This window comes from Trachypithecus francoisi, unplaced genomic scaffold, assembly GCF_009764315.1.
Source record: "Trachypithecus francoisi isolate TF-2019V2 unplaced genomic scaffold, Tfra_2.0 Lachesis_group5, whole genome shotgun sequence".
Lineage (NCBI taxonomy): Eukaryota > Metazoa > Chordata > Mammalia > Primates > Cercopithecidae > Trachypithecus > Trachypithecus francoisi.
The window spans coordinates 1,424,754-1,450,652 of NW_022681470.1; the positions used below are offsets into that span (position 1 = coordinate 1,424,754).

The 25,899-nt window shown below is 45.3% G+C and overlaps 1 protein-coding gene across 3 annotated transcripts in view; it reads left to right on the forward strand.

Moving 5' to 3' along the window:
- The first annotated feature begins 2,043 nt into the window (after nucleotides 1-2,043).
- ZNF695 (zinc finger protein 695) overlaps nucleotides 2,044-25,899 on the forward strand; it is a 28,548-nt gene continuing 4,692 nt past the window's right edge. The window contains exons 1-3 of one of the 3 annotated variants that reach the window (XM_033198623.1): nucleotides 2,044-2,649; nucleotides 17,478-17,604; nucleotides 18,114-18,206. In XM_033198623.1, coding sequence (XP_033054514.1) covers nucleotides 2,647-2,649; nucleotides 17,478-17,604; nucleotides 18,114-18,206 — 223 coding nt within the window. In that variant the 5' untranslated portion in view covers nucleotides 2,044-2,646. Of the gene's footprint in view, nucleotides 2,650-17,477; nucleotides 17,605-18,113; nucleotides 18,221-25,899 lie in introns of those variants that run through there. The other 2 variants (XM_033198624.1, XM_033198625.1) reach the window with 2 other exon arrangements.

A 25,899-nucleotide genomic window follows, 5' to 3' on the forward strand; every position in this document is an offset into this window, starting at 1 on the left:
GCTCTCCTGCCCAGGCTGGAGTGCAGTGGCATGATCTTGGCTCATTGCAACCTCCACTTCCAGGGCTCAAGTGATCCTCCCACCTCAGTCTCCCGAGTAGCTGGGACCACAGGTGGGCACCACCACACTCAGCTAACTTTTTCGTTTTTTGTGGAGATGGGTTCTTTGCCATGTTGCCCAGGCTAGCCTCAAGCTCCTGGGCTTGGGTGATCCTCCTGCCTCAGCCTCCCAAAGTGCTGGGATTACAGGCATGAGCCACTGAGCCCCGCCCCAACATAATCTTATATGTTTAAAAAAAAACAAAAAACACTAGAACACAGCAATAAACTGTTTGAACTAATAAATGCATTCAGGAAAGGAGCAGGATGCAAAATCACATGAGAAAATCAGATGCAGCCGGGCACGGTGGCTCACACCTGTAATCCCAGCACTTTGGGAGACTGAGATGGGTGGATCACGAGGTCAGGAGTTCGAGACCAGCCTGGCCAACATGGTGAAACCCCGTCTCTACTAAAAATAAAAAAATTAGCCAGGCGTGGTGGCAGGCGCCTGTAGTCCCAGCTACTCGGGAGACTGAGGCAGGAGAATCACTTGAGCCTAGGAGGCGGACATTGCAGTGAGCTGAGATCGTACCATTGCACTCCAGCCTGTGGGACAAGAGAGAGACTTCATCTCAAAAAAAAAAAAAAAAAAAAATCTTACCACTTGGGAAGTAGATAAGGGAGGGAGATAGTAGTTGTTGGGACATGAGTGATGCTGGTTCTATTTCTTGGTTACACACCTGTATTCGCTTTGTAATAACTCACAGAGCTTTACGTGAATGTTTTGTATTTTTTTGTATGTGTGTTGTATATCAAAAAAATTATTATATATTTTTACATAAATCCTAACTTAGAATCTCAGAGTAACAGTAGTGTTTTATTTTGTTTGAAGTTAGACACACTCACCTGTGACACCATCAAATGGCTTTGAATATTCTGAGCGATTTATTCATGTTATAACCCTTGGGTAACCCCCCAGGTCTTTTCAGTTTTAGTTTTACTCCAATTTGGAAAGTGGAATAGTTTCAATTTGGGGGAGTGCAACTGTTTTCCGGCCAAGTCCTACCCTAACCCTAAGGCCAGGACAGCTAGTACTGTGCCCTGTGCATAGCAGGGCAGTTGTAGAACTGGGCTGAATCAGAAACTAAATTAGTAGCAACCACTGGTTTAAGGTAAGAGATGCATTAACTGGGCATGAATTCCATGTGTGCTGTGAGAGTTTGCCCCATGGCCAGTCCAGGGTTTAGGTCTTAGAAAATAGCTTTGCCCTGTTAAAAAGCAAAGAATGACTTCAAGACATACTCAGCTGTTTGGCTAAATTTCTGCAGGAGGATATGTTTTCACAGCTGATCTTTTTTTTTTTTTTTTTTTTGAGAGGGAGTTTTGGTCTTATTAACCAAGCTGGAGTGCAATGGCGCGATCGCGGCTCACTGTAACCTCCACTTCCCGGCCTCACTCGATTCTCCTGCCTCAGCCTCCCGAGTAGCTGGGATTACAGGCGATCGCCACCACTCCTGGCTAATTTTTTTTTTTTTTTTTTTGTATTTTTAGCAGAGACCGGGTTTCGCCATATTGGCCGGGCTGGTCTTGAACTCCTGACCTCAGGTGATCCTCCCGCCTCGGCCTCCCCAAGTGCTGGGATTAGAGGCGTGAGCCACAGCGACCCACCAGATCCTAGACATTTTTTTTTTTTTTTCGGACGGAGTCTTGCTCTGTCGCCCAGGCTGGAGTGCAGTGGAGCAATCTCGGCTCACTGCAAGCTCAGCCTCCCGGGTTCCCGCCATTCTCCTGCCTCAGCCTCCCAGTAGCTGGGACTACAGGCGCCGCCACCTCGCCCGGCTAATTTTTTTATATTTTTAGTAGAGACGGGGTTTCACCGTGTTAGCCAGGATGGTCTCGATCTCCTGACCTCGTGATACGCCCGCCTCGGCCTCCCAAAGTGCTGGGATTACAGGCGTGAGCCACCGCGCCCGGCCTATCCTAGAAAACTTTAAATGACACACGTGGCTCACCTTTTATTTATACTGCACATTGCTGCCTGGGAGGATTGCCTCACTTTCCACAGCTCGGGCTGCTTGGTCAAAAGACCAGAGGCCAGGAAGGTTATGAAATCGGAAACTTTAATTATCATTTATTGTTTCAATTTGTGAAATATATGTGTGTGTGTGTATAAAACTTATAAATGGATATAATCTTACATACAAGGTTAAATGCGAATATCACCCAGGCAGGTCTGTCCAGGTCTCAGTGCCCTGAGGAATGTGGCCTCAAAAGGCCTGCACCCGAAAACCTGTCACTCTGGTTTCATTGGGCCCAGTGTCTGATCGCCCTTCCTGTCACTCAAGACCTGAGGGGCGGGGCCTGGAGCTCCATCCAATCAGCGGCGCCAGCGTGAGAACTGTCCAATCAGACGTGCAGCCAGAGAGGAAGGGGCGGCCTTGTGGATCTGGCGGGGCCTTTGTCTCCTTGCGGCCAACGGGGTGCTGGGCTCGCTTTTGCTGCCTCCCGGAGAGTCCCCGGTGACTGCTGCAGGCCCTGTCGCCCTGTGGCCTGCAGGTACTGCGAGATTTATAGGGAGGGCGGCGGGACACCCCAAAGCTGGGAAATGGTGAGTGTGCTGGGCAGGGTGTCCCGAGAAGGGAGAGGGGTCTGACTGGAATCGGCCGGAATTGGCTGGAACCAGCGCTGGCGACCCCCGGCCTCCCCGCGGTGGGCTCCGGGGTGCGCGGCACGAGTCCCGCTGGCGCCGTTCGGCCCTCAGTCCTGTCCGCGCTGGTAGGGGCTGGGCCGGCAGCGGGATTCCGGCCGCTGGGTGACTGTCCGTCTCTGCCTGGTGACTTCCGCACGGCCCAGAGCCCTCCCGGGGCAGCCCCGCGCCCGCAGCCCGCGCCTCCCCTGGATTGTGCCTTGATGACGGTGGGGTTGTCGGGAGAGTCCCCACCGTGAAAGGTTCCTGAGTGGTGTCAAGCGCGTCTGTGTGAAGAGCCACCAAACAGGCTTTGTGTGAGCCATAAAGCTTTTTAATCACCTGGGTGCAGGCGGCCTGAGTCCGAAAAGAGAGTCAGCCCAGGGGGAGAAGGGTGGGGCCGTTTTATAGGATTTGGGACGGTAAAGGAACATTGCAGTCAAAGGGGGGTTGTTCTCTGGTGCGCAGGAGGCGGGGGTCACAAGGTGCTCAGTGGGGGAGCTTTTTGAGCCAGGATGAGCCAGGAAAAGGAAATTCACAAGATAGTATCATCGCTTAAGGCAAGAACCGGCCATTTTCACTTTTTTTGTGTTGGAATGTCAGCAGTTAAAGAGAGGCAGGGCGTTTGCACTTCTTTTGTGATTCTTCAGTTACTTCAGGCCATCTGGTCCTATACGTGCATGTCACAGGGGATGCAATGGCTTGGCTTGGGCTCAGAGGCCTGACAAGTGGGAGGAGCTGTAGTCTGTGGGTTCCTTTCTCCTCTTTTTTTTTTTTTTAAGACGGAGTCTTCCTCTGTCGCCCAGTCTGGAGTGCGGTGGTGCGATCTGGACTCACTGTAAGCTCCGCCGCATTCACGCCATTCTCCTGCCTCAGCCTCCCGAGTAGCTGGGACTACTGGCGCCCCGCCTGTAATAAGATTTATTAGCATTTGGTGGTAGTTAAGCCTACGTTTTGTTTTTCTCCAGTTTGCAAATTATAAGAAATGTATTTAAGTTAGCTGGGATTCCTTAGATAGAATCCCGGGACATCAAAGCCACTCAGTCTAATTGCCTGCCATTTATTTATTCTAACACTCCACAGGGGAACTGGTTTTCCCAGCGTTTTTCAAATGTATGGCAAGCAGGACCTCAAATCCAGGACTCTGTTCCCCCAGCCTGTTTTAAAGCCTGAAGGAAATCTTGTTTCCAGTTTCGTTTCTTTTCTTTTCTCTTTTTTTTTTTTGAGGCGGTGTCTCGCACTGTTGCCCAGGCTGGAGTGCGGTGGCAGGATCTCGGCTCACTGCAAGCTCCGCCTCCCGGGTTCACACGATTCTCCTGCCTCAGCCTCCCGAGTAGCTGGGACTACAGGTGCACACCACCACACCCAGCTAATTTTTTGTATTTTTAGTAGAGACGGGGTTTCACTATGTTGGCCAAACTGGTCTGGAACTTCTGACCTCGTGATCCGCCCGCCTCGGCCTCCCAAAGTGCTGGGATTACAGGCTTGAGCCACCGTGCCCGGCCTCCAGTTTCCTTTCTACATTCCCAAATGCTAACTTACCCTCTCCAAGCACAACATTATCAACTATTTGTCTTTTTTTTTTTTTTTTTTTTTTGGAGATGAAATCTCACTCTGTTGCCCAGTGCCGAAGATGGAGTGCAGTGGCACGATCTCGGCTCACTGCAACCTCCACCTCCCAGGTTCAAGCGATTCTCCTGCGTCAGGCTCCGGGGTAGCTGGGATTGCAGGCGCCACCACGCCCGACTACTTTTTGTATTTTTAGTAGAGACGGGGTTTCACCGTGTTAGCCGGGCTGGTCTCAAACTCCTGACCTCATGATCCGCCCCCCTCGGCCTCTCAAAGTGCTGGGATTACAGGCGTGAGCCACTGTGCCCGGCCTATTTGTCCTTTATTTGCTTTTCAAACAGATGCAAGATTTTAGTGGTTCCTTTTTGTTTTTTTTCACAGTGCAGTGAATGGGCTTTTTTTTTTTTTTGAGATGAAGTCTCCCTCTGTCTCCTAGGCTGGAGTGCAATGGCGTGATCTTGGCTCACAGCAATCTCTGCCTCCCGGGTTCAAGCGATACTCCTGCCTCAGTCTCCTGAGTAGCTGGGACCACAGGCGCGTGCCACCACGCCTGGCTAATTGTTGGTATTTTTTGTAGAGATGGGGTTTCACGCTGTTAGCCAGGATGGTCCCGATCTCCTGATCTTGGGATCCTCCCACCTCGGCCTCCTAAAGTGTTGGGATTACAGGCGTGAGCCACCGCGCCCGGCCATGAGTGGCTTTTTAAAAAGTATTTTCTCTTCTGAACATTTCACATGAGAAGAAAGCAGAGATGGCCGGGCGCGGTGGCTCAAGCCTGTAATCCAGCACTTTGGGAGGCCGAGACGGGCGGATCACGAGGTCAGGAGATCGAGACCATCCTGGCTAACATGGTGAAACCCCGTCTCTACTAAAAAATACAAAAAAACTAGCCGGCGACGTGGCGGGCGCCTGTAGTCCCAGCTGCTTGGGAGGCTGAGGCAGGAGAATGGCGTAAACCCGGAGGCGGAGCTTGCAGTGAGCTGAGACCCGGCCACTGCACTCCAGCCTGGGCGGCAGAGCAAGACTCCGTCTCAAAAAAAAAAAAAAAAGAAAGCAGAGAATAATCACTTGACACCCTGCTGTAAAATGTTTGCTCAGCCAGTGTCCTGGACAGTTTCCTTGATGTTTTCTGTTCATAGTTTGAGGTCTTAGATTTAAATCTTTAATCCATTTTGATTTGATTTTTTTGTATCTGCCGAGAGGTGGGGGCCAAGTTTTTTTTGTTGTTATTTTTGTTGGGTTTTTTTTTTTTTTTTTTTTGAGACAGAGTCTCACTCTGTCCTCCCCTGGGTTCAGGTGATTCTCATGCCTCAGCCTTCCGAGTAAACTGGGACCACAGGCCAGGGCCACCACAGCTAGCTGATTTTTGTGTTTTAGTAGAGACAGGGTTTCACTATGTTGGCCAGGCTGATCTTGAACTCCTGGCCTCAAGTGACCCTGCTGCCTTGGCCTCCCAAAGTGCTGAGATTACATGTGTGAGCCACCACACCCGGCCAGGGGGTCAAGTTTTCTTCTGCATGTGAATATCCAGTTTTCCCAGCACAATTTATTTACAGACTGTTGTTTCCCCCAAAGTATGTTCTTGGCACCTCTGTCACAAATGAATTTGCTGTAGATGTACTGATTTTTTTCTTGGTTCTTTATTCTGTTCCATTGATCTATGTGTCTTGTTTTATGCTAGTACCATGCTGTTTTTGTTGCTATAGCTGTGTAATATAATCTGAAGTCAAGTAGAGTAATTCCTCCAGTTTTTTCCTTTTTGCTCAGGATGGCTTTGGCTATTCTTCATCTTTTGTGATTCCAAAAAAAAATTTAGGCTTAGTTTTTCTATTTCTGTGAGGAATGTCTTTGGTATTTTGGTAGGTATTACACAGAGTTTGTAGAATGCTTTGGGGAGTTACGGACATTTAAACAACACTGATTCTTCCAATCCATGAACACGGAATATATTTCTGTTATTTTGTGTGCTCTTCAGTTTCTTTCATCAATGGTTTATAGTTTCTATGGTCGAAATCTTTCACTTCTTTGGTTAAGTTTATTCCTAGGTGCTTTATTTGTTGCTATCATAAGTGGGATTACTTTCTTCATGTCTTTTTCAGATTGTTTGCTGTTGGCATATAAAAATGCTACTGCTTATCGTATGTTAGTATTGTGTCCTACCAGTTTACCAAATTTGCTTTTCAGTTTGAATAGTTTTTTGGTAGAGTCTTTAGGTTTTTCCAAGTGGAAGATCATATCATTTCAAACAAGGATAATTTGATTTCTTCCTTTCGAATTTGGAGAGCTTTGTTTTGTTCTCTTGTCTGTTCTAGTTAGGACTTCCAGTACTAAGTTGGATAACTGGTGAAAGTTGGCATCCTTTTCTTGTTCCACATCTTAGAGGCATAGCTGTCAATTTTTCCTTCTTCAGTATACTAGCTGTGGGTCTGTCATTTATGATTTTACTGTGTATGCTCCTTTTATACTCAGTTTTTCGAGGTTTTTTTTTTAATCATTGAGGGATGTTGAATTTGATGAAATTCTTTTTCAGCATCAGTTGAAATGATCATATGGTTTTTCTCCTTCTGTTAATATGATGTGTCACATGGATTGATTTACATATGTTAAACCATCTTTGCATCCCTGGGATAAATCCCACTTGGTCATCATGAGTGATCTTTTTTTGTTGTTGTTGTTCTTTTTAAGACGGAGTCTCGCTCTGTCGCCCAGGCTGGAGTGCAGTGGTGCAATCTCAGCTCACTGCAACCTCCACCCCCCAGGTTCAGTGATTCTCCTGCCTCAGCCTCCTGAGTAGCTGGGATTACAGGCGCCCGCCACCATGCCCGGCTAATTTTTGTATTTTAGTAGAGATGGGGATTCACCATGTTGGCCAGGCTAGTCTCAAACTCCTAACCTCAGGTGATCTGCCCGCCTCGGCCTCCCAAAGTGCTGGGATTACAGTCGTGAGCCACATGCCCGGCCCTAAGAAGAAATTTTAACTGTCATTCAAATACTAAGAATTTATGAATACATGTTTTTAGAAATATAGTTCTAATGGAACAGTGTTTCAGTGTGGAACATAACGTATTTACCAACATCTAAATATATTTTGTTTTTCTGAAATAAAAAGCCCAAAATATATAAGATGAACTCATATTTAGTAGCTAAATATCTTAGCATTACATCTTATTTGGAAATTATCTAGATATTTAATGAATATCCATTACTGAATTTAGTTTACCAAAACTATAAAGATAGAGAAACTTTTTCCCCTATAATTTATTTACAATTTATTTATTTTTTTCTTTTCCAACGTTTATTTTAGATTCAGGGAGTATGTGTGCAGGTTTGTTATACTGGCAAATTTTGTTTCATAGTGGTTTGGTGCACAAATTATTTATTTCATTACCCAGATAATGAGCATAATATCCAACAGGTAGCTTCTATTCTTACCTTCCTTCTACTCTAAAGTTGGCCCCAGTGTCTTTTGTTCCCTTCTTTGTGTCCATGTTTACTCAATATTTAGCTCCTACATATAAGAGAGAACATGCAGTATTTGGTTCTCTGTTCTGTGTTAATTACATTATCCAGCGGCATTCATGTTGCTGCAGAGAACATGATTTTGTGTTTGTTATGGTTGCATAGCATTCCCTGGTGTTCATGTACATCATTTTATTTATTCAGTCCATTGTTGATGGGCATGTAGGTTGATTCCATGTCTTTGCTATTGTGAAAAGGCTACAGTGAACATACACATGCATGTGTCTTTGTTGGAGAACGATTTATACTCCTTTGGGTGTATACCCTGTAATGGCATTACTGGGTCAAATGGCAGCCCAGGTTTAAGTTATTTCAGAAATCTCCAAAATGCTTTCCACAGTGGCTAATGTACGTTTTCACCAGCAGTGTATAGGCATTCCTTTGTTTCTGCAACCTCACCAGCATGTTATTTTTTTACTTTCTAAGTATAACCATTTTGAATGATGTAATATAGCATCATTGTGGTTTTGTGTTGCATTTCTCTAATGATCAGTGATTTTGAACATTTTTTCATATGCATATTGGCCATGTGCATATCTGCTTTTGAGAAATGTCCGTTCATGTCTTTTACCTTTTTTTTTTTTTTGAGACAGAGCCTCACTCTTTCGCCCAGGCTGGAGTGCAGTGGCGCGATCTCAGCTCACTGCAACTTCCGCCTCCTGGGTTCAAGCGATTCTGCTGCTTCAGCCTCCCAAGTAGCTGGGATCACAGGCGCATGCCACCACACCCGGCTAATTTTTGTATTTTCAGTAGAGACGGGGTTTTGCTGTGTTGGCCAGGCAGGTCTCGAACTCCTGACCTCAGGTGATCCGCGCCTGGCCTTTGTTATTTCTTTTCTTCTTCCAGCTTTGAGGTTGGTATCTCTTATTTTCTTTTTTTTTTTTTTTGAGACGGAGTCTTGCTCTGTCGCCCGGTCTGGAGTGCAGTGGCGGATCTCAGCTCACTGCAAGCTCCGCCTCCCGTTTACGCCATTCTCCTGCCTCAGCCTCCGAGTAGCTGGGACCACAGGCGCCGCCACCTCGCCCGGCTAGTTTTTTCGTATTTTAGTAGAGACGGGGTTTCACCGTGTTAGCCAGGATGGTCTCAATCTCCTGACCTCGTGATCCGCCCGTCTCTGCCTCCCAAAGTGCTGGGATTACAGGCTTGAGCCACCGCGCCCGGCCGGTATCTCTTATTTTTCTAACTCATCTAGGTCTGATGCTAGGTTGTTAATATGAGATTTTTCTAACCTTTTGAACTGGGCTTTTGGCTTTTCTCTTAACATTGCTTTAGCGGTGTCCAAGAGATTCTCAAATGCTGTGTCTTTTCTTTATTCGTTTCAAATATTTCTTCATTTCTGCCTTAATTTCATTATTTACCCAGTCATTCAGAAGCAGGTTGTTTAATCCCACGTAACTGTATGGTTTTCAGAGATCTTCTTGATACTGAGATCTATTTTTATTTAGCTGTGGTCTGAGAGTGCGGTTGGTGTGATAACAGCTTTTTTAAATTTGTTGGTACTTGTTTTATGGCCAAGCGTGTGGTTGATTTGCGAATACATACCATGTGCGGATGGGAAGAATGGGCATTCCATTGTTGAATGGAGTGTTCTGGAGATGGTATTCAGTCCGTTGTTCAGATGTTGGGTTCAGGTCCCTAACTTTGTTAGTTTTCTGCTTTGATGAGCTCATGCTGTCAGCGGAGTGTTAAAGTCTTCCACTAATACTGTGTGACTATCTGTGTCTATTCATAGTCTCCAAGAAATAGTGTTATGAATCTGGGTGCTTCAGTATTGTTGCATATATATTTAGAATATTTAAGTTTTCTGATTTTATTGAACCTTTTATCATTACGCAATGCCCTTGTCTTTTTTCTTTCTTTCTTTTTTTTGTTTTTGAGACGAAGTGTTGCTCTGTCACCCAGCAGGCTGGAGTGCAGTGGTGAGAACTCGGCTCACTGCAACCTCCACCTCCGGGTTCAAGTGATTCTCATGTCTCAGCTTCCCAAGTAGCTGGGATTACAGGCACGTGCCACCACGCCAGGCTAATTTTTTTTTAATTTTTAGTAGAGATGTGGTTTCACCATGTTGGCCAGGCTGGTCTCAAACTCCTGACCTCAAGTGATCCGCCTGCCTTGGCCTCTCAAAGTGCTGGGATTACAGGCTAGAGCCACCACTATGCCTGGCTCCTTTTTTTTCTTTCTTTCTTTCTTTCTTTTTTTTTTTTTTTTTTGAGACAAAGTCTTGCTCTTTTGCCCAGGCTGGAATGCAGTGGTCAGATCTCAGCTCACTGCAAGCTCCGCCTCCCGGGTTTACGCCATTCTCCTGCCTCAGCCTCCGGAGTAGCTGGGACTACAGGCGCCGCCACCTCGCCCCGCTAGTTTTTTGTATTTTTAGTAGAGACGGGGTTTCACCATGTTAGCCAGGATGGTCTCGATCTCCTGACCTCGTGATCCGCCCGTCTCGGCCTCCCAAAGTGCTGGGATTACAGGCTTGAGCCACCGCGCCCAGTCAGCTTTTTTTTTTTTTTTTTTAACAGAGACAGGGTCTTGCTGTGTTGCCCAGGCTGGTCTCTTGAAATCCTAGGTTCAAGTGAGTCTCCCACTTTGGCCTCCCAAAGTGCTGATGACAGGTGCTAGCCTCTGCTCCTGGCCTGTCTTTTTTCATTATTGTTGGTTTAAAGTCTGTTTTGTCTGAAATAATAGCTCAATTTTCTTTTTGCATTGCTTGATAGATTTTTCTCCTTCTGGTTACTTTTAGCCTGTATGTGACATGGGTTTCTGGAAGACCATAGACTTGCATCTTCTTTCTTTATGCAACTTGCACTCTGTGCTTTTTAAGTGGGGCATTTAGCCTGTTTACATTCAAAGTTAATACTGATATGTGTTTTTTTCTTTTTTCTTTTCTTTTTTCTTTTTTTTGGTAGAAACAGGGTCTCACTATTTTGCCTAGGCTGGCCTCGAACTCCTGGCTCAAGCAGTTCTCATGCCTTATCCTCCCAAAATGCTGGACTTACAGGCATGAGCCACCATGCCTGGCCTTGATATGTGTGGGTTTGATCCTGTCATTGTGCTGTTAGGTGGTTGTTAGGTAGACTTGTTTGTGTGGTTGCTTTATAGTATAAGTGGTCTGTGTACCTAAGTGTATTTTTTGTGGTGGCCAGAAATGGTCTTCTGTTGCCATATTTAGCATTCTCTCTCTTTTTTTTTTTTGAGATGGAGTCCCAGGTTGGAGCGCAGTGGTGCAATCTCAGCTCACTGCAAGCTCCGCCTCCCAGGTTCACACCATTCTTCTGCCTCAGCCTCCCAAGTAGTTGGGACTACAGGCACCTGCCACCATGCCTGGCTAATTTTTTGTATTTTTTAGTAGAGACGGGGTTTCACTGTGTTAGCCAGGGTGGTCTCGATCTCCTGACCTCATGATTCGCCCGCCTCGGCCTCCCAAAGTGCTGGGATTACAGGCGTGAGCCACCACACCTGGCCAGCATTCTCTTAAAACCTCTGATAAGGCAAGTCTGGTGGTCATGAATTCCCCTTGCATTTGCTTGTCTGGAAAGAATTTTGTTTCTCTTTCACTTATAAAGCTTTGGTTGGCTACATACAAAATTCCTGGTTGAAATTTGTTTTCTTTAACCCATTTCTCATTTGCCCCGAGAATACTCTTGTCTCTAATCCTAATGTAACATCATAGACATTTCCGTTACATTTCTGTCCTGTCTCTGATCCTAATGTAACATCATATATATTTCTGTTGCATTAGGATTAGAGACAAGTTAGAAATAACTCCAAGGACAGTTTTTATATTTTATTTTAACATTGAAAATCAGTCAGATTTGGCCAGGCGCAGTGGCTCACGTCTGTCATCCCAGCACTTTGGGAGGCCGAGGCGGGCGGATCACGAGGTCAGGAAATCGAGACCATCCTGGCTAACACGGTGAAACCCCGTCTCTACTAAAAACACAAGAAAATTAGCTGGGCGAGGTGGCAGGCGCCTGTAGTCCCAGCTACTTGGGAGGCTGAGGCCGGAGAATGGCGTGAACCCGGCATGCAGAGCTTGCAGTGAGCCGAGATCGCACCACTGCACTCCAGCCTGGGTGACAGAGCGAGACTCTGTCTCAGAAAAAAAAAAAAGAAAAGAAAATCAGTCAGATTTACTTCAGCCTCAAGGAGTGTGCTTATGTAAAACTGAATGAGCACTGGCAGACGACTGCACTTTTTTTTTTTTTAATGGGAAATGGATTAAGGACGCTGAATATAGGCTCCCTGTCTCCTCTCGGAGAGGAGTGCACACGCCTGGGATGTTTCTGAGTGTTTTCATCCTTTTCTGCTAGCACACATTACAGTGTGTTCTGCCTTTTACTGTCTTGCCTCAGGGATGTTCACATAGCCCCACTGTCTGTCAGGAACTTCGGGTAACAGGATACCGGACCCCGGCTGATGGACTGCCCCTGGTGGCGGGGGTGGGGCATGGGTTTCGTCGCATATCATGTTGGCTTCTGAGTCTTTCTCCAGCTGGCACACGTAGCTTGCAAACCTTGCTGTCTCACTTGGCAAACAGAGGCTGGGCAGTCAGCTCAGCACCTTCCACGGGTAAAGGGTGTGCAGGAAAACCATTTTGCTAACCAGGTGCAGATGGTGGCCTCTCTCCAGAGCAGGAGGAACTATTGTGTCTGCCGAGAGCTGCCCTCTTCCTCCTCCACCACCACAGGCTTGCTGTGATGCACTCAGGATCCAATTCCAAGCTCTTGGGAGGACTTTCTATGCAGTGTGATTGTTACTCCTTTTTGTTGTTTTGTTTTTGTTGTTGTAGTTTCTATTGCTGCTGTGGCATCTGGCCACAATATTCCTCCATATACCTGCCCCCAGGGACATCACAAAAGAATGGCGTGAAAGAATGTGAGGGTATTCAAGGGTATGCGAGGGTGGAGTGTATGGTAGATGCACCTGTGTATGGCAGACACACCTGACAGCAATAGCTAAACACAAGCCTCCTTTGAGAATGAGCCTCCTTTGAGAAAAGCCTTGCTTTTTGCAAGCAGTCGTGGTTCTCCTTGCGTGTTTTTGCGAGTGGTAATAGTTTTTCTGTCCATCCCACCACCACTGGACCGTCCCTGTATATCAGTCCCCCTCAATAAAGCCTATGTCTCATTTTTTGGCTCCAGGTCTCTTCTTTGGTCTGTGGGACATGATGCCATTCCTGTTGGGGTCCACAGGGGTCCAGCTTGATAAGGGCCAGCATAGAATGCATGTTTCAGGATGCTGCTTTGTGGCCTTCACTTTGGACCATAAGTATTTGTGTTGTGATCACAGCGCTGAGTGTAAGGGGCTCAGTGCTGGGCCTGCTTTCTCTAGCTGAGTGCTACCATAATGGTCTAAGAGAGGCAGCATCAGCATGCAAGAAGCCAGTTTGTAGACCCCTTCTAAACCTCTAGAATCACATTACTTAGACTAGGGCATGGAATACCCAATTATTTATCTGTACTTTGAGACTCGAGAGGTAATACTTAGCTAAGTGGCTCTCACCCCAGGCTTCAATTAGGATGACACGGCCAGTTTAAAGAAATGCTGTCACCTCTGTGCTTCCCTCCCCGATTCTGTCTGTTGGTCTGGGTGGGAGCATCCATATTTTTTTAAGTGTTCCAGATGATTCTAAGTGAAGCCAGGGCCATGCATGAGGGCTCCCAGATGTATTCATGAGAGTTGAGTTGAGCCTTTGTTCCAAAGAAAGGTTACAGGGCCTGCTCTGCTTGGGTTTGGTAGAGGTGGGTCAGTGTGGCCCATGTTCCCATGGCTGCAGCGGCAATTGCTGGAGTCTTTGGAGGATAAGGGCACCTGAAAACAAAGAAACACACATTTTGATCTTTATGTAGGAGCTCATTGTTCCTGACTCTTTCCTGTGATAAAAGGACAGGGAGGGTGTACTTTTTATGAAACTCTAGGATTTTCTTCCCATGGATGTGGTGGTAGAAGGTGAAAGGGTTGTGCCGACCCTTTTAAAGGCTTACAGGATGCAGGTGTGATTGGCCCAGAGAATCTCACCTGAGAAGGAATCCCAGAAATGGAAAAGGAAGACAAAGAAATGGCTGATTCTCAGGAGAATGTGTCCCGATTCAGAGACTGTGTCCACTTTTTGTTTCTGGAATGTCATGTGTTTAGAACCCACAAATATGTCTCTACTTCTGATGTTCCTGCCTCATATGTTTGTTTCAGTTACTCCCCAAACCTTTTATTGTGATAGTCAGTGAGCTCTGTAAACTCTTTCTCCCCTATATTCCAGAGCCTTCTTTCTTTCTTTTTTTGTTTTTGAGACGGAGTCTCGCTCTGTCGTCCAGGCTGGAGTGCAGCAGCGCGATCTTGGCTCACTGCAAGCTCCGCCTCCCGGGTTCCCATCATTCTCCTGCCTCAGCCTCCTGAGTAGCTGAGACCACAGGCGCCCACCACCACACCCAGCTAATTTTTTGTATTTTTTGGTAGAGACGGGGTTTCACCATGTTAGCCAGGATGGTCTTGATCTCCTGACCTCATGATCAGCCTGCCTCAGCCTCCCAAAGTGCTGGGATGACAGGCATGAGCCATTGTGCCCGGCCCAGATCCTTCTTTCCATTCTGTCCATCCAGGCTTCTCACATGCCTTGACCCACATCTCACCGTGAGTGTATGAGCTGCACTACTGTAAATGTTTCCTTAGTGACAGATCAACATGGGAATCTGTGGACACCCAAGGTGTCTGGTGGGGGTAGGGTCAGGAACTCAGGTATTGGTGAGGAAGGGGAACATGTGCTGTGTAGGGTCCATCTGGATGCTCTGTCACCTCTATGCAGAACGGGACTAAGGAAACGCACATTCAAAGAGGATGGTATCAGTGACCACGAATGGCTCAGAAAGTTCTGAACAAAAGAATAATTGGAAAAGACTTACTTTCTTTTTTTTTTTTTTTTTTTTTTTGAGACGGAGTCTTGCTCTGCCACCCAGGCTGGAGTGCAGTGGCCGGATCTCAGCTCACTGCAAGCTCCGCCTCCCGGGTTTACGCCATTCTCCTGCCTCAGCCTCCCGAGTAGCTGGGACTACAGGCGCCCGCCTCGTCGCCCGGCTAGTTTTTGGTATTTTTTTTTAAGTAGAGACAGGGTTTCACCGTATTAGCCAGGATGGTCTCGATCTCCTGACCTCGTGATCCGCCCGTCTCGGCCTCCCAAAGTGCTGGGATTACAGGCTTGAGCCACCGCGCCCGGCCGAAAAGACTTACTTTCTAGGATGCTAAAAGGATCCTAGAATGTTTCTAGGATGTTTACATTATTAGAGATTACAAAACCTGAACCTGGGAGAGATCTGGAGCTTGAACTTTGCATAAAGCTGATTTTTTTTAATGATTATATTCAGGTTGTAATTTTTTTTTTTTTTTTTTTTTTTTTTTGAGACAAAGTCTTGCTGTGTGGCCCAGGCTGGAGTGTAGTGGTGCTATCTCGGCTCACTGTAAGCTCCGCCTCCCGGGTTCACGCCATTCTCCTGCCTCAGCCTCCCGAATAGCTGGGACTACAGGCGCCTGCCACCTCGCCTGGCTAATTTTTTTGTATTTTTTAGTAGAGACAGGCTTCACCATGTTAGCCAGGATTGTCTCGATCTGATCTCGTGATCCACCCACCTCAGCATCCCAAAGTGCTGCTATTACAGGCGTGAGCCACTGCGCCCGGCCGATTGTAATTTAATTAAGGTAACTTTTCGTGTAATTGTTATGTAATTTTTTCAGTAATTTACTGGGCAATAATTTATTTATTTATATTCATTAATAATTTACTGGCCAAGAAAGCAGCAGTGATGTTGTACCTCTTGTGTGTATTAGCACACAATACCAATTTTCCTATTGTAATTTATGTTAATTTTATTCACTTGAATAAAGTGCTGTCTGCCAGAATTTTCCACCATAGGGTTAATTATTTTTCCTTTTGTTATTAATAAGTATTTTGGGGAGATTTACTGATTGATGTACATAAATAATCACAATTAATCGGAAAGCTTCTTTTTCTCTTTAGATTCTCTTTGCATACAGCTTTCTCTAGAAAATGAAGGCTCTCATGTTTGCTTACTGGTCGAATCAACTGGGATGAACGTAGGCTCTGCCATTTACTGGATGTTTGACAAAATATTCTTCTTGAGCCAGAAGCATAGGCGCCACTGGCTAGCTTCTAGAAAGTCAGAAATTCAGGCTTCATCCCAAATCTGCTGAATCAAAATCTACACTAAAAAAAAAGAATTTTTTTTTTTTTTCCTTCTAGATGGATTTCATTCTGTCACCCACGCTGGAGTGCAGTGGTGTGACCGAAGCTCACTGCAACCTCTGCCTCCTAGGCTCAGGAAATTCTCCCATCTCAGCTTCCCAAGTCGCAGGGACCACTGGCATGGGCCATCATGGCTAATTTTTGTGTTTTTTGTAAAGATGAAGTTTCGCCATGTTGCCCAGGCTGGTCTCAAACTCTGGAACTCAAGTGATCCACCCACCTCGGCCTCCCAAAGTGCTGGGAATAGAGGCATGAGCCACCATGCGTGCATTTTGTTTGTTTGTTTGTTTGTTTGTTTTTTGAGATGAAGTTTTGCTCTTGTTGCCCAGGCTGGAGTACAATGGCGTTATCTTGGCTCACTGCAATCTCTACCTCCTAGGTTCAAGCAATTCTCCTGCCTCAGCCTCCCAAGTAGCTGGGATTACAGGCGCCCACCACCATGCCTGGCTAATTTTTTGTATTTTTAGCAGAGATGGGGTTTCACCGTGTTGGCCAGGCTGGTCTTGAACTCCTGACTTTCAGGTGACCCACCCACCTCAGCCTCCCAAAGTACTGGGATAACAGGTGTGAGCCACTGCACCCAGCCCGTGCCTGCATTTTAACAAGATTTCTACTTCATTGACATACTTGTTAAAATTTGAGAAGTACCTTCTAACGCACCCTGACTTCTCCATGTGAGAACAATACATAGCTTATCCTGTAGGATGTGAATATATCAGTGCTTGAGTTGATGCCCTTAATTTTATACTATATTATGCACAAAAGTAGAGTATCTACACTGGTTTGTGGATCTTTTTTGTTTGTTTTGTTTGTTTTGAGATGGAGTCTCGCTCTGTCCCCCAGACTGGAGTGCAGTGGCATGATCTCGGCTCACTGCAAGCTCTGTCTCCCAGGTTCATGCCATTCTCCTGCCTCAGCCTCCCCAGTAGCTGGGACTACAGGCGTCCACCACCATGCCTGGCTAATTTTTTTTGTTTTTGTTTTTTTTTTTAGGTGGAGTTTCGCTCTGTCGCCCAGGCTGGAGTGCAGTGGCATGATCTCGGCTCACTGCAAGCTCTGTCTCCCAGGTTCATGCCATTCTCCTGCCTCAGCCTCCCGAGTAGCTGGGACTATAGGTGCTCGCCACCTCGCCCAGCTAGTTTTTTGCATTTTCTTAGTAGAGACGGGATTTCACCATGTTAGCCAGAATAGTCTCGATCTCCTGACCTCGTGATCCGCCCTCCTCGGCCTCTCAAAGTGCTGGGATTACAGGCGTGAGCCACCGCACCTGGCTTAGAGTATATTTCTGTGTTAAAAATTATCTTATTTGATAATTCTAGTCACTCATATAAGTCAGAGCCAGTTCTCTTCACTCTGTCTCCTTGCCTGGAGTCGAACTCTGCCATGGCCACTTGGTAAATGTTTTCTTTTTCAGGGACTATTGGCATTCAGGGATGTGGCTCTAGAATTCTCTCCAGAGGAGTGGGAATGCCTGGACCCTGCCCAGCGGAATTTGTACAGGGATGTGATGTTAGAGAACTACAGAAACCTATTCTCCCTTGGTGAGGATCACTTCAATATGCAATTCCATTTCACCGTAAGGATTTCATCTTTTTCCTTTGTAGAATGTTTTCTGGGAGTCTCTGATTTGCATGAATGAGTTTCAGATCACTGCTTTCAAGAAAACCTTGGGGATTCCTTGGTGTAGAAAACAAAACTGTCAAGATGTTTTGCCTTGATATCAACCTTTCTCTTCAGCTGATGTGCATCCTTGCTCTAGATTGGTGGTAATTCTAGAAATTCAGTAGTATCAAACATTGTTGCCTCCACTTCAAAATCCAGTTTCCACCACCAATTTTTGATCCAGTTATTATAGTTCTTGGTAGCAGAGCTGAGAACGCACAGATTTGAAACACTTCCTGAATATATTAAAGGCTCTGTCAGAAAACAGTATTCTGGAGTTAACTCTCTAGGATCTAATGTGATGTTTTCTCTTCTCTACTGAGCACAGTGAGAGTTGGTAGTTCAAGAATCCCCACAACAATCATGTACCTTTTTTCTAATAAAACAGGTCTTGCTGTGTCTAAGCCAGAACTGATCATCTGTCTGGAGGCAAGGAAGGAGCCCTGGAATGTGAACGCAGAGAAGACAGCCAAGCACTCAGGTAGGTGGGAGTGAGTGAAGCAAACATAGGTGGGGTCTGAGGATCAAGGAGGAAGCCGACTTTAAAATGTGCTTTGGGAAGCTCTACTGCCATGGAAATGGCTTCTGAGAAGCCTGGATTTCTTTCTCTTGCTCTCACGTAGGGGCATCTTCTATCTCATGCTCTTAAATTCTCTAAGGACTGTACTTCCCTTCAGTGATTTTCCTTCAAGTTCACAGTGAGCGTCATAGTCATCTTCGTAGGTCATAGGGGACTGCGTGATCTGACTGCTCTTCCATTGCTTTGGGGGACATGGAACTGTCTGCGTATTTTTGAGGAACTCTACGTTAAAAAATATATATATATATAGCCGGGCGCGGTGGCTCAAGCCTGTAATCTCAACACTTTGGGAGGCCAAGACGGGCAGATCACAAGGTCAGGAGATCGAGACCATCCTGGCTAACCCGGTGAAACCCCGTCTCTACTAAAAAAATACAAAAAAAAAAACTAGCCGGGCGAGGTGGCGGCGCCTGTAGTCCCAGCTACTCGGGAGGCTGAGGCAGGAGAATGGCATGAACCTGAAAGGTGGAGCTTGCGATGAGCTGAGATCTGGCCACTGCGCTCCAGTTTGGGTGACAGAGCAAGACTCCGACTCAAAAAAAGAAAAAAGAAAAAAATATATATATATATACACACACACGCACACACACATAATTTTCTTGAGATGGAGTCTTGCTCTGTCACCCAAGCTGGAGTGCAGTGGCACAATCTTGGCTCACTGGAACCTCTGCCTCCTAGGTTCAAGCGATTCCCCTGCCTCAGTCTCCCGAGTAGCTGGGACTACAGGTGCCCGCCACCACACCCAGCCAACTTTTTTTGTACTTTAGTAGAGACGGGGTTTCACCATGTTAGTCAGTATGGTCTCAATCTCCTGACCTTGTGATCCACCCGCCTCGACCTCCCAAAGTGCTGGGATTACAGGCGTGAGCCACTGCGCCCAGCCTAAAATATTTTTTAAGATCCTTTTTTGCATTGCATCTGGAACATGTGAGAGTAATGGTGATATTGGTATTTGGTTCAGAAATCCCACAACAGATACATGTTTTCTCCTTTATGACTTACCCTGTGGAGATTTCAAATGTGATTCTACAGAAATTGATAGCAATTTTATCCAAAGACTAAGCATCTCCCTAAATATAAGAAAGTCTAGTGTTGTTTACTTAAAAATGTTATTTCTTTTGTGTGAACTGAGATTTGTAATTTAAACCCTATGTGCCCAAATTTCTCAGCTGTTCTCAGTTCAATATATCTACTCACATCCTAGATTTCTTAAATACGCTGGGTCGTTGGGGAGTGTAGAACATTACTGATTATATAGTAAACTCCCACTTGTTACCTTCCTTTAAAATAACTGTCATTTTATAATTTTCTCTTGTTTAGTATGAAACTTCGTGGGTCTTTGTCATTTTTATATGTGTGTGTGTATATATGTATGTGTATAATGTGGATTTTTTTACACAAATAAAAATTGGATAACTGTTGTGTACAGTGTCATGATTTGATATCTATATATAGTGAAATGATTAATACAGTTAAGTTAATGAACACACCTGTCACTTCACAGTTATTTTTATGTTGAAAACACTTGTCTGCTGTGTTAATACAGATTTTAAGCATACAAAACATTATTATTAACTGTACTCATGATGCTATTCATTAGATTTCCAAAGCTTGTTTATTTTATAACTGAAAGCTTATAGTGCCCTTGTAATGCTACATCTTCCATTTTCCTACCCCCTTGGCAGTCACCTCTGTCTTCTGCTTCTAGTTCAACCTTTTAAGATTCCTCATATGAGTGAGAAGAACAGGAAGTATTTGTTTTTCTGTGTTTGGCTTATTTCACTTAGCATGTTGTTAGAATGGCAGGATTTCATTATGTTTATTGCTTAATAATACTCTTACTACATCTATGTAAACATTTTCTTTATCCATTCAGCGCTCACAAAGATTTACATTGTTTCTGTATCTTGAAAATTGTGACTAATGCTGTAATGAACATGGGGATGCAGATATTTATTTGAGATACTGATTTTATTTCTGTTGATTTTATACAAACACACACAGATGTGAGATTGCTGTCTTGTATGGTAGTTCTTTTCTTTTTTTTTTTTTTTTTTTTTCCTCGAGACAGAGTCTTGCTCTGTCACCCAGGCTGGAGTGCAGTGGCACAATATCAGCTCACTGCACCCTCTGCGTCCCAGGTTCAAGAGATTCTCCTGCCTCAGCCTCTCTAGTAACTGGGATTACAGGTGCCCGCCACCACATCTGGCTAATTTTTATATTTTTAGTAGGGACGAGGTTTCACCACGTTGGCCAGGCTGATCTTGAACTCCTGACCTCAAGTGGTTCACCAACCTCAGCCTCCCAAAGTGCTGGGATTATAGGTGTGAGTCACCGCGTCTGGACTTTTTATTTATTTATTTATTTTTTATAGAGATGGGTTCTCACTCTATTATCCAGGCTGGTCTCAAACTCCTGGCCTCAAGCAGTCCTTCCACCTCGGCCTCTCAAAGTGGTGGGATTATAGGCCTGAGCCACCACACGTGAACAATTTTTACTTATGTATTATAATTTTTATGAACATATTCAGTTCAGTACACTTCAAGACATTATGGTGCAAAAGTGAATAATTCAACAATCACATCGTCTATTACCAGTACATTTATCTATAAGTTTGTTTGCCTTTATAAATGTTAACGGCAAACAAACTTACAGATAAATGTACTTGCAATAGACATGCCAGGACATTTTCTTTATGACGTGTGTGTGTATTTGCCTGGCCCTTTAGAAACACCATTCTATATTTGTTTTTAAGGGTCTGTTTCAGATATCTCATATAAATGGATTCGTATAGTCTCTATCTTTTTGTGACTGGGTTATTTCATTTAGCATATCACCAAGATTTTCATTTTTAATTTGTAAGCGTACATAGTAGGTGTATATATTTATCTGGTACATGAGATACTGTGATACAGGCATGCAATGCATAATAATCACATCAGAACAAAGGGCTTTTCTTAAAGGTTCATCTTTACTGTGGATTTTACCAGCTTTCCTGCTTTTTAAAAGCTGAGTAATACTCCATTATTTGTGGGGGGATTTTTTTGAGACATCTCGATTTCTTGGGCGTCTGTGGTGCTAGTGTGAGTTAATTTTGTTGTGAGGAGTCTCACTGTGTCGGCAAGGCTGGAGTGCATGGCCTAATCTCAGCTCACTGTAGCCTCCACCTCCCAGATTCAACTGATTCTCCCACCTCAGCCTCCCGGGTTGCTGGGACTACAGGCGCGCCCCACCACGCCTGGCTAATTTTTTTTGTATTTTTAGTAGAGACAGAGTTTTGCCATGTTGGCCAGGCTGGTCTCAAACTCTTGACCTCAGGTGATCCACCTGCCTTGGCCTCCCAAAGTGCTGGGATTACAGGCACGGGCCACCCACTCCCAGCCTATTTGTGTATTCTGAATTATATTTAGCTATTTATTTGGTGAGGTAAGTTTGGGTTGTTTTCTCTTATTAGCTTTTGTGAATAATGTTGCAATAAATATGGGTATGCAAATAACTTTTCATGTGCCCATATATGTGGAGGTTTATTTCTGTGTTCTGTATTCTGTTTCATTGACCTAATTGTCTGCCTTTATGCCAATACCAAACGGTTTTAATTACCATGGCTTCTTTTTTTTTTTTTTTTTTTTTTTTTTTTGAGACAGTCTCAGCTCTGTCACCCAGGTTGGAATGCAGTGGTGCAATCTTGGCTCACTGCAACCTCTGCCTCCCAGGTTCAGGTCATTATCCTGCCTCAGCCTCCCAAGTAGCTGGGATTACAGGCATATGCCACCACGTATTTTTAGTAGAGACGCGGTTTCACCATGTTGGCCAGGCTGGTCTTAAACTCATGACTTCAGGCGATCCACCCATCTCGGCCTCCCAAAGTGCTGGGATTTACAGGCATGAGCCACGCGCCGGCGGTAATGTATTTTAAAATCAGAAAGTATGATACCTGCAACATTGTTCTTCTTCGTGGAGATTATTGCTCTCTTCATGGTTGCTTCACTTGCTGTGTAATCTTAGAGTTGCCTTTTCTATTTCTGCAAAAATGAAATTGTGAACTTGAAAGGATTGCCCTGAATCAGTAGGTCACTTGGGTGACATGAACATCTTCATAATATTAAGTCTTCCAGCCCATGAAGAAGAACATGCTCAAGTGTGTGTTGCTGAACTTCCGTGTATTTGTGAATGTTTCAGTTTTTTATTTATTTATTTATTTTTTGAGACGAGTCTCACTCTGTCACCCAGGCTGGAGTGCCGTGGTGCGATCTTGGCTCACTGCAAGCTCCACCTCCCGGGTTCACGCCGTCTCCTGCCTCAGCCTCCCGAGTAGCTGGGACTACAGGCGCCCGCCACCTCGCCCGGCTAGTTTTTTGTATTTTTTAATAGAGACGGGGTTTCACCGTGTTAGCCAGGATGGTCTCGATCTCCTGACCTTGTGATCCGCCCGTCTTGGCCTCCCAAAGTGCTGGGAAGACAGGCTTGAGCCACCGCGCCTGGCCAATATTTCAATTTTTAAAAATTGGTTAAGACTTGTTTTGTGGCCTGACAGGTAGTCTGTCAAGGAGAATGTTTTCTGAGCTGTTGAGAATATTATGGATTTTGTTGTTTAGGGTGTTCTCTAGATGTCTGTTGGTTGTCATTGTTTTATGGTGCTTTCAAGTCCCCCGTTCCCTGTGTTCTTCTTGCTGCATTTCTATAAATATTTGCTTTATATATTGTAAACCCTGGTGAGACACAGATGTAGATATAAATACACAAACAGACATACGTTTGTCATAGGTTTTCTGTGAACAAAACCTTTTATTTATTGTCTTTGTTGTCTCCTGTGAGTTGTTCACTTTTGTTTTTTTGTTTGTTTGTTTTTTGTTTTGTTCTGTTTCTTTGAGATAGAGTCTCGCTCTGTCACCCAGGCTGGAGTGGAGTGGCATGATCTCAGCTCACTGCAACCTCTGCCTCCCGGGCTCAAGCGTTTCTCCTGCCTCAGCCTCCTGAGTAGCTGGGATTACAGGCGCGTGCCACCACACCCAGCTAATTTTCGTATTTTTAGTAGAGACGGGGTTTTGCCATGTTGGCCAGGCTGGTCTCCAATTCCTGACCTCAGGTGATCTGCCCACCTCGGCCTCCCAAAGTGCTGGGATTACAGGTGTGAGCCACTGTGTCCAGCCACAACAATGTATTTTAAACTGGTAATGTCTTCAGTTACATACAAATTTTTTTTCTCAGTACGTCTGCCTTAAACTTTAGGTTACTGATGTCATTGATCATATCTTTTTATATGAACAGATGTTTATAATTATGTTTATGCTTTTGTTCCTCTGCTGCCCGGGTTCAAGCGATTCTTGTGCCTCAGCCTCCCTATAGCTGGGGCTACAGGTTCGTTCCATCACGCCCAGCTAATTTTTTTGTGTTTTTAGTAGAGGTAGGGTTTCACCATGTTGGCTAGGCTGGTCCCGAACTTCCGACCTCAAGCATTCCTCCCACCTTGGCCTCCCAAAGTGCTGGGATTACAGGCATGAGCCACCACACGCAGCCCCTTTAGCGTTTGAGTGTAGGTCTACTGACGACTTTTTCAGCATTTGCTTACCTTATATTCTTGAGCTCCATAATCTCTATTTCTTTTTATACTTTTTTTTTTTTGAGACAGAGTCTCGCTCTGTTGGCCAGGCTGGAGTGCAGTGGCCGGATCTCAGCTCACTGCAAGCTCCACCTCTGGGGTTTACGCCGTTCTCCTGCCTCAGCCTCCGGAGTAGCTGGGACTACAGGTGCCCGCCACCTCGCCCGGCTAGTTTTTTTTTTTTTTTTTTTTTTTTTTTTTTGAGACGGAGTCTCGCTCTGTCGCCCAGGCTGGAGTGCAGTGGCCGGATCTCAGCTCACTGCAAGCTCCGCCTCCGGGTTTACGCCATTCTCTCGCCTCAGCCTCCGAGTAGCTGGGACTACAGGCGCCCGCCATCTCGCCCGGCTAATTTTTTGTATATTTTTAGTAGAGATGGGGTTTCACCGTGTTAGCCAGGATGGTCTCGATCTCCTGACCTCGTGATCCGCCCGTCTCGGCCTCCCAAAGTGCTGGGATTACAGCTTGAGCCACCGCGCCCGGCCTCCGGCTAGTTTTTTTGTATTTTTTTTTTAGTAGAGACGGGGTTTCACCGTGTTAGCCAGGATGGTCTTGATCTCCTGACCTCGTGATCCGCCCGTCTCGCCTCCCAAAGTGCTGGGATTACAGGCTTGAGCCACCGCGCCCGGCCTCTTTTTATACTTTTTATCTTTTGGTTGATCTTCCATTTTCCTGACTTAATTTAGTTGCCTATGTTCTTTTTTTTTTTTTTTTTAGTTGCCTATGTTCTTATTTCACTTATTAATATTATTCACATGGTTATTTTGAGTTTTTAAAAATAATTTATATATCTCCATTTCTTTAGGGTTGCTATCTGGATATTTCTTTTTCCTTTTTGGGGCCATAAGTATCCTGATATTTTGTATACATTGTAATCTTTTGTTCAGATTTGAAATTAACAAAAAGCCACCTGTTCAATCTTTATAAAGTGGCATTGTTCTGGGAAATTCTGACACCATTCGATCAGGCTAGAGATTATGGGAGTCTCTCAAACTTATTCTTGGGATATGTCTTCTCTGGAATGGTGTTTTGATTTGTTTTGAGACAGAGTCTCTCACTCTGTCTCCCAGACTGGAGTTCAATGGTGCAATCTCAGCTCACTGCACCCTCTGCTTCCTGGGTTCAAGCAATTCTCCTGCCTCAGCCTCCCAAGTAGCTGGGGTTATAGGCACGTACCACTATGCCTGACTAATGTTTGTATTTTTAGTAGAGATGGGGTTTCACCGTGTTGGCCAGGGCTAGGATTACTGGTGTGAGCCACTGCGCCCAGCTATTTTCTTAATTACAGAGGTTTTCACATGTTTCCTCTTAAGAGGCTGTAATTTTACTTGTTATGTCTGTTGTCCATCTCTGGTACTGCAGTTTCTCGTCTGCTGTAACAATCATTTATTACTGGTTTCAAAACAACCAACCTGTCGGTCAAAGTATACCGCCATTCCATTCAATACTCTGTCATAGAAGACAGAAACCAGTTTTTTTCAAGCCGCCAAAAGTATGGACACATGTGCCACTATTTTCATTTTCTGAGGGAGAAGTCAGAAGTTTACTCCTAAGGGCAGCATACCATATTGGAAAAAAGGAAGGGCTGTGGTGGGTAAATGGAACATATTTTCCTTCCACTTTTTTTTTTTTTTTTTTTTTTTTTTTTTTTGAGACGGAGTCTTGCTCTGCCGCCCAGGCTGGAGTGCAGTGGCCAGATCTCAGCTCACTGCAAGCTCCGCCTCCTGGGTTTAGGCCATTCTCCTGCCTTAGCCTCCGGAGTAGCTGGGACTACAGGCGCCCGCCACGTCGCCTGGCTAGTTTTTTGTATTTTTTAGTAGAGACGGGGTTTCACCGTGTTAGCCAGGATGGTCTCGATCTCCTGACCTCGTGATCTGCCCGTCTCGGCCTCCCAAAGTGCTGGGATTACAGGCTTGAGCCACCGCGCCCGGCCCTTTCCTTCCACTTCTATGGGGCTTGTGGCATTGTGCTCACCTGGGGTGCTACAAACCCTTCATT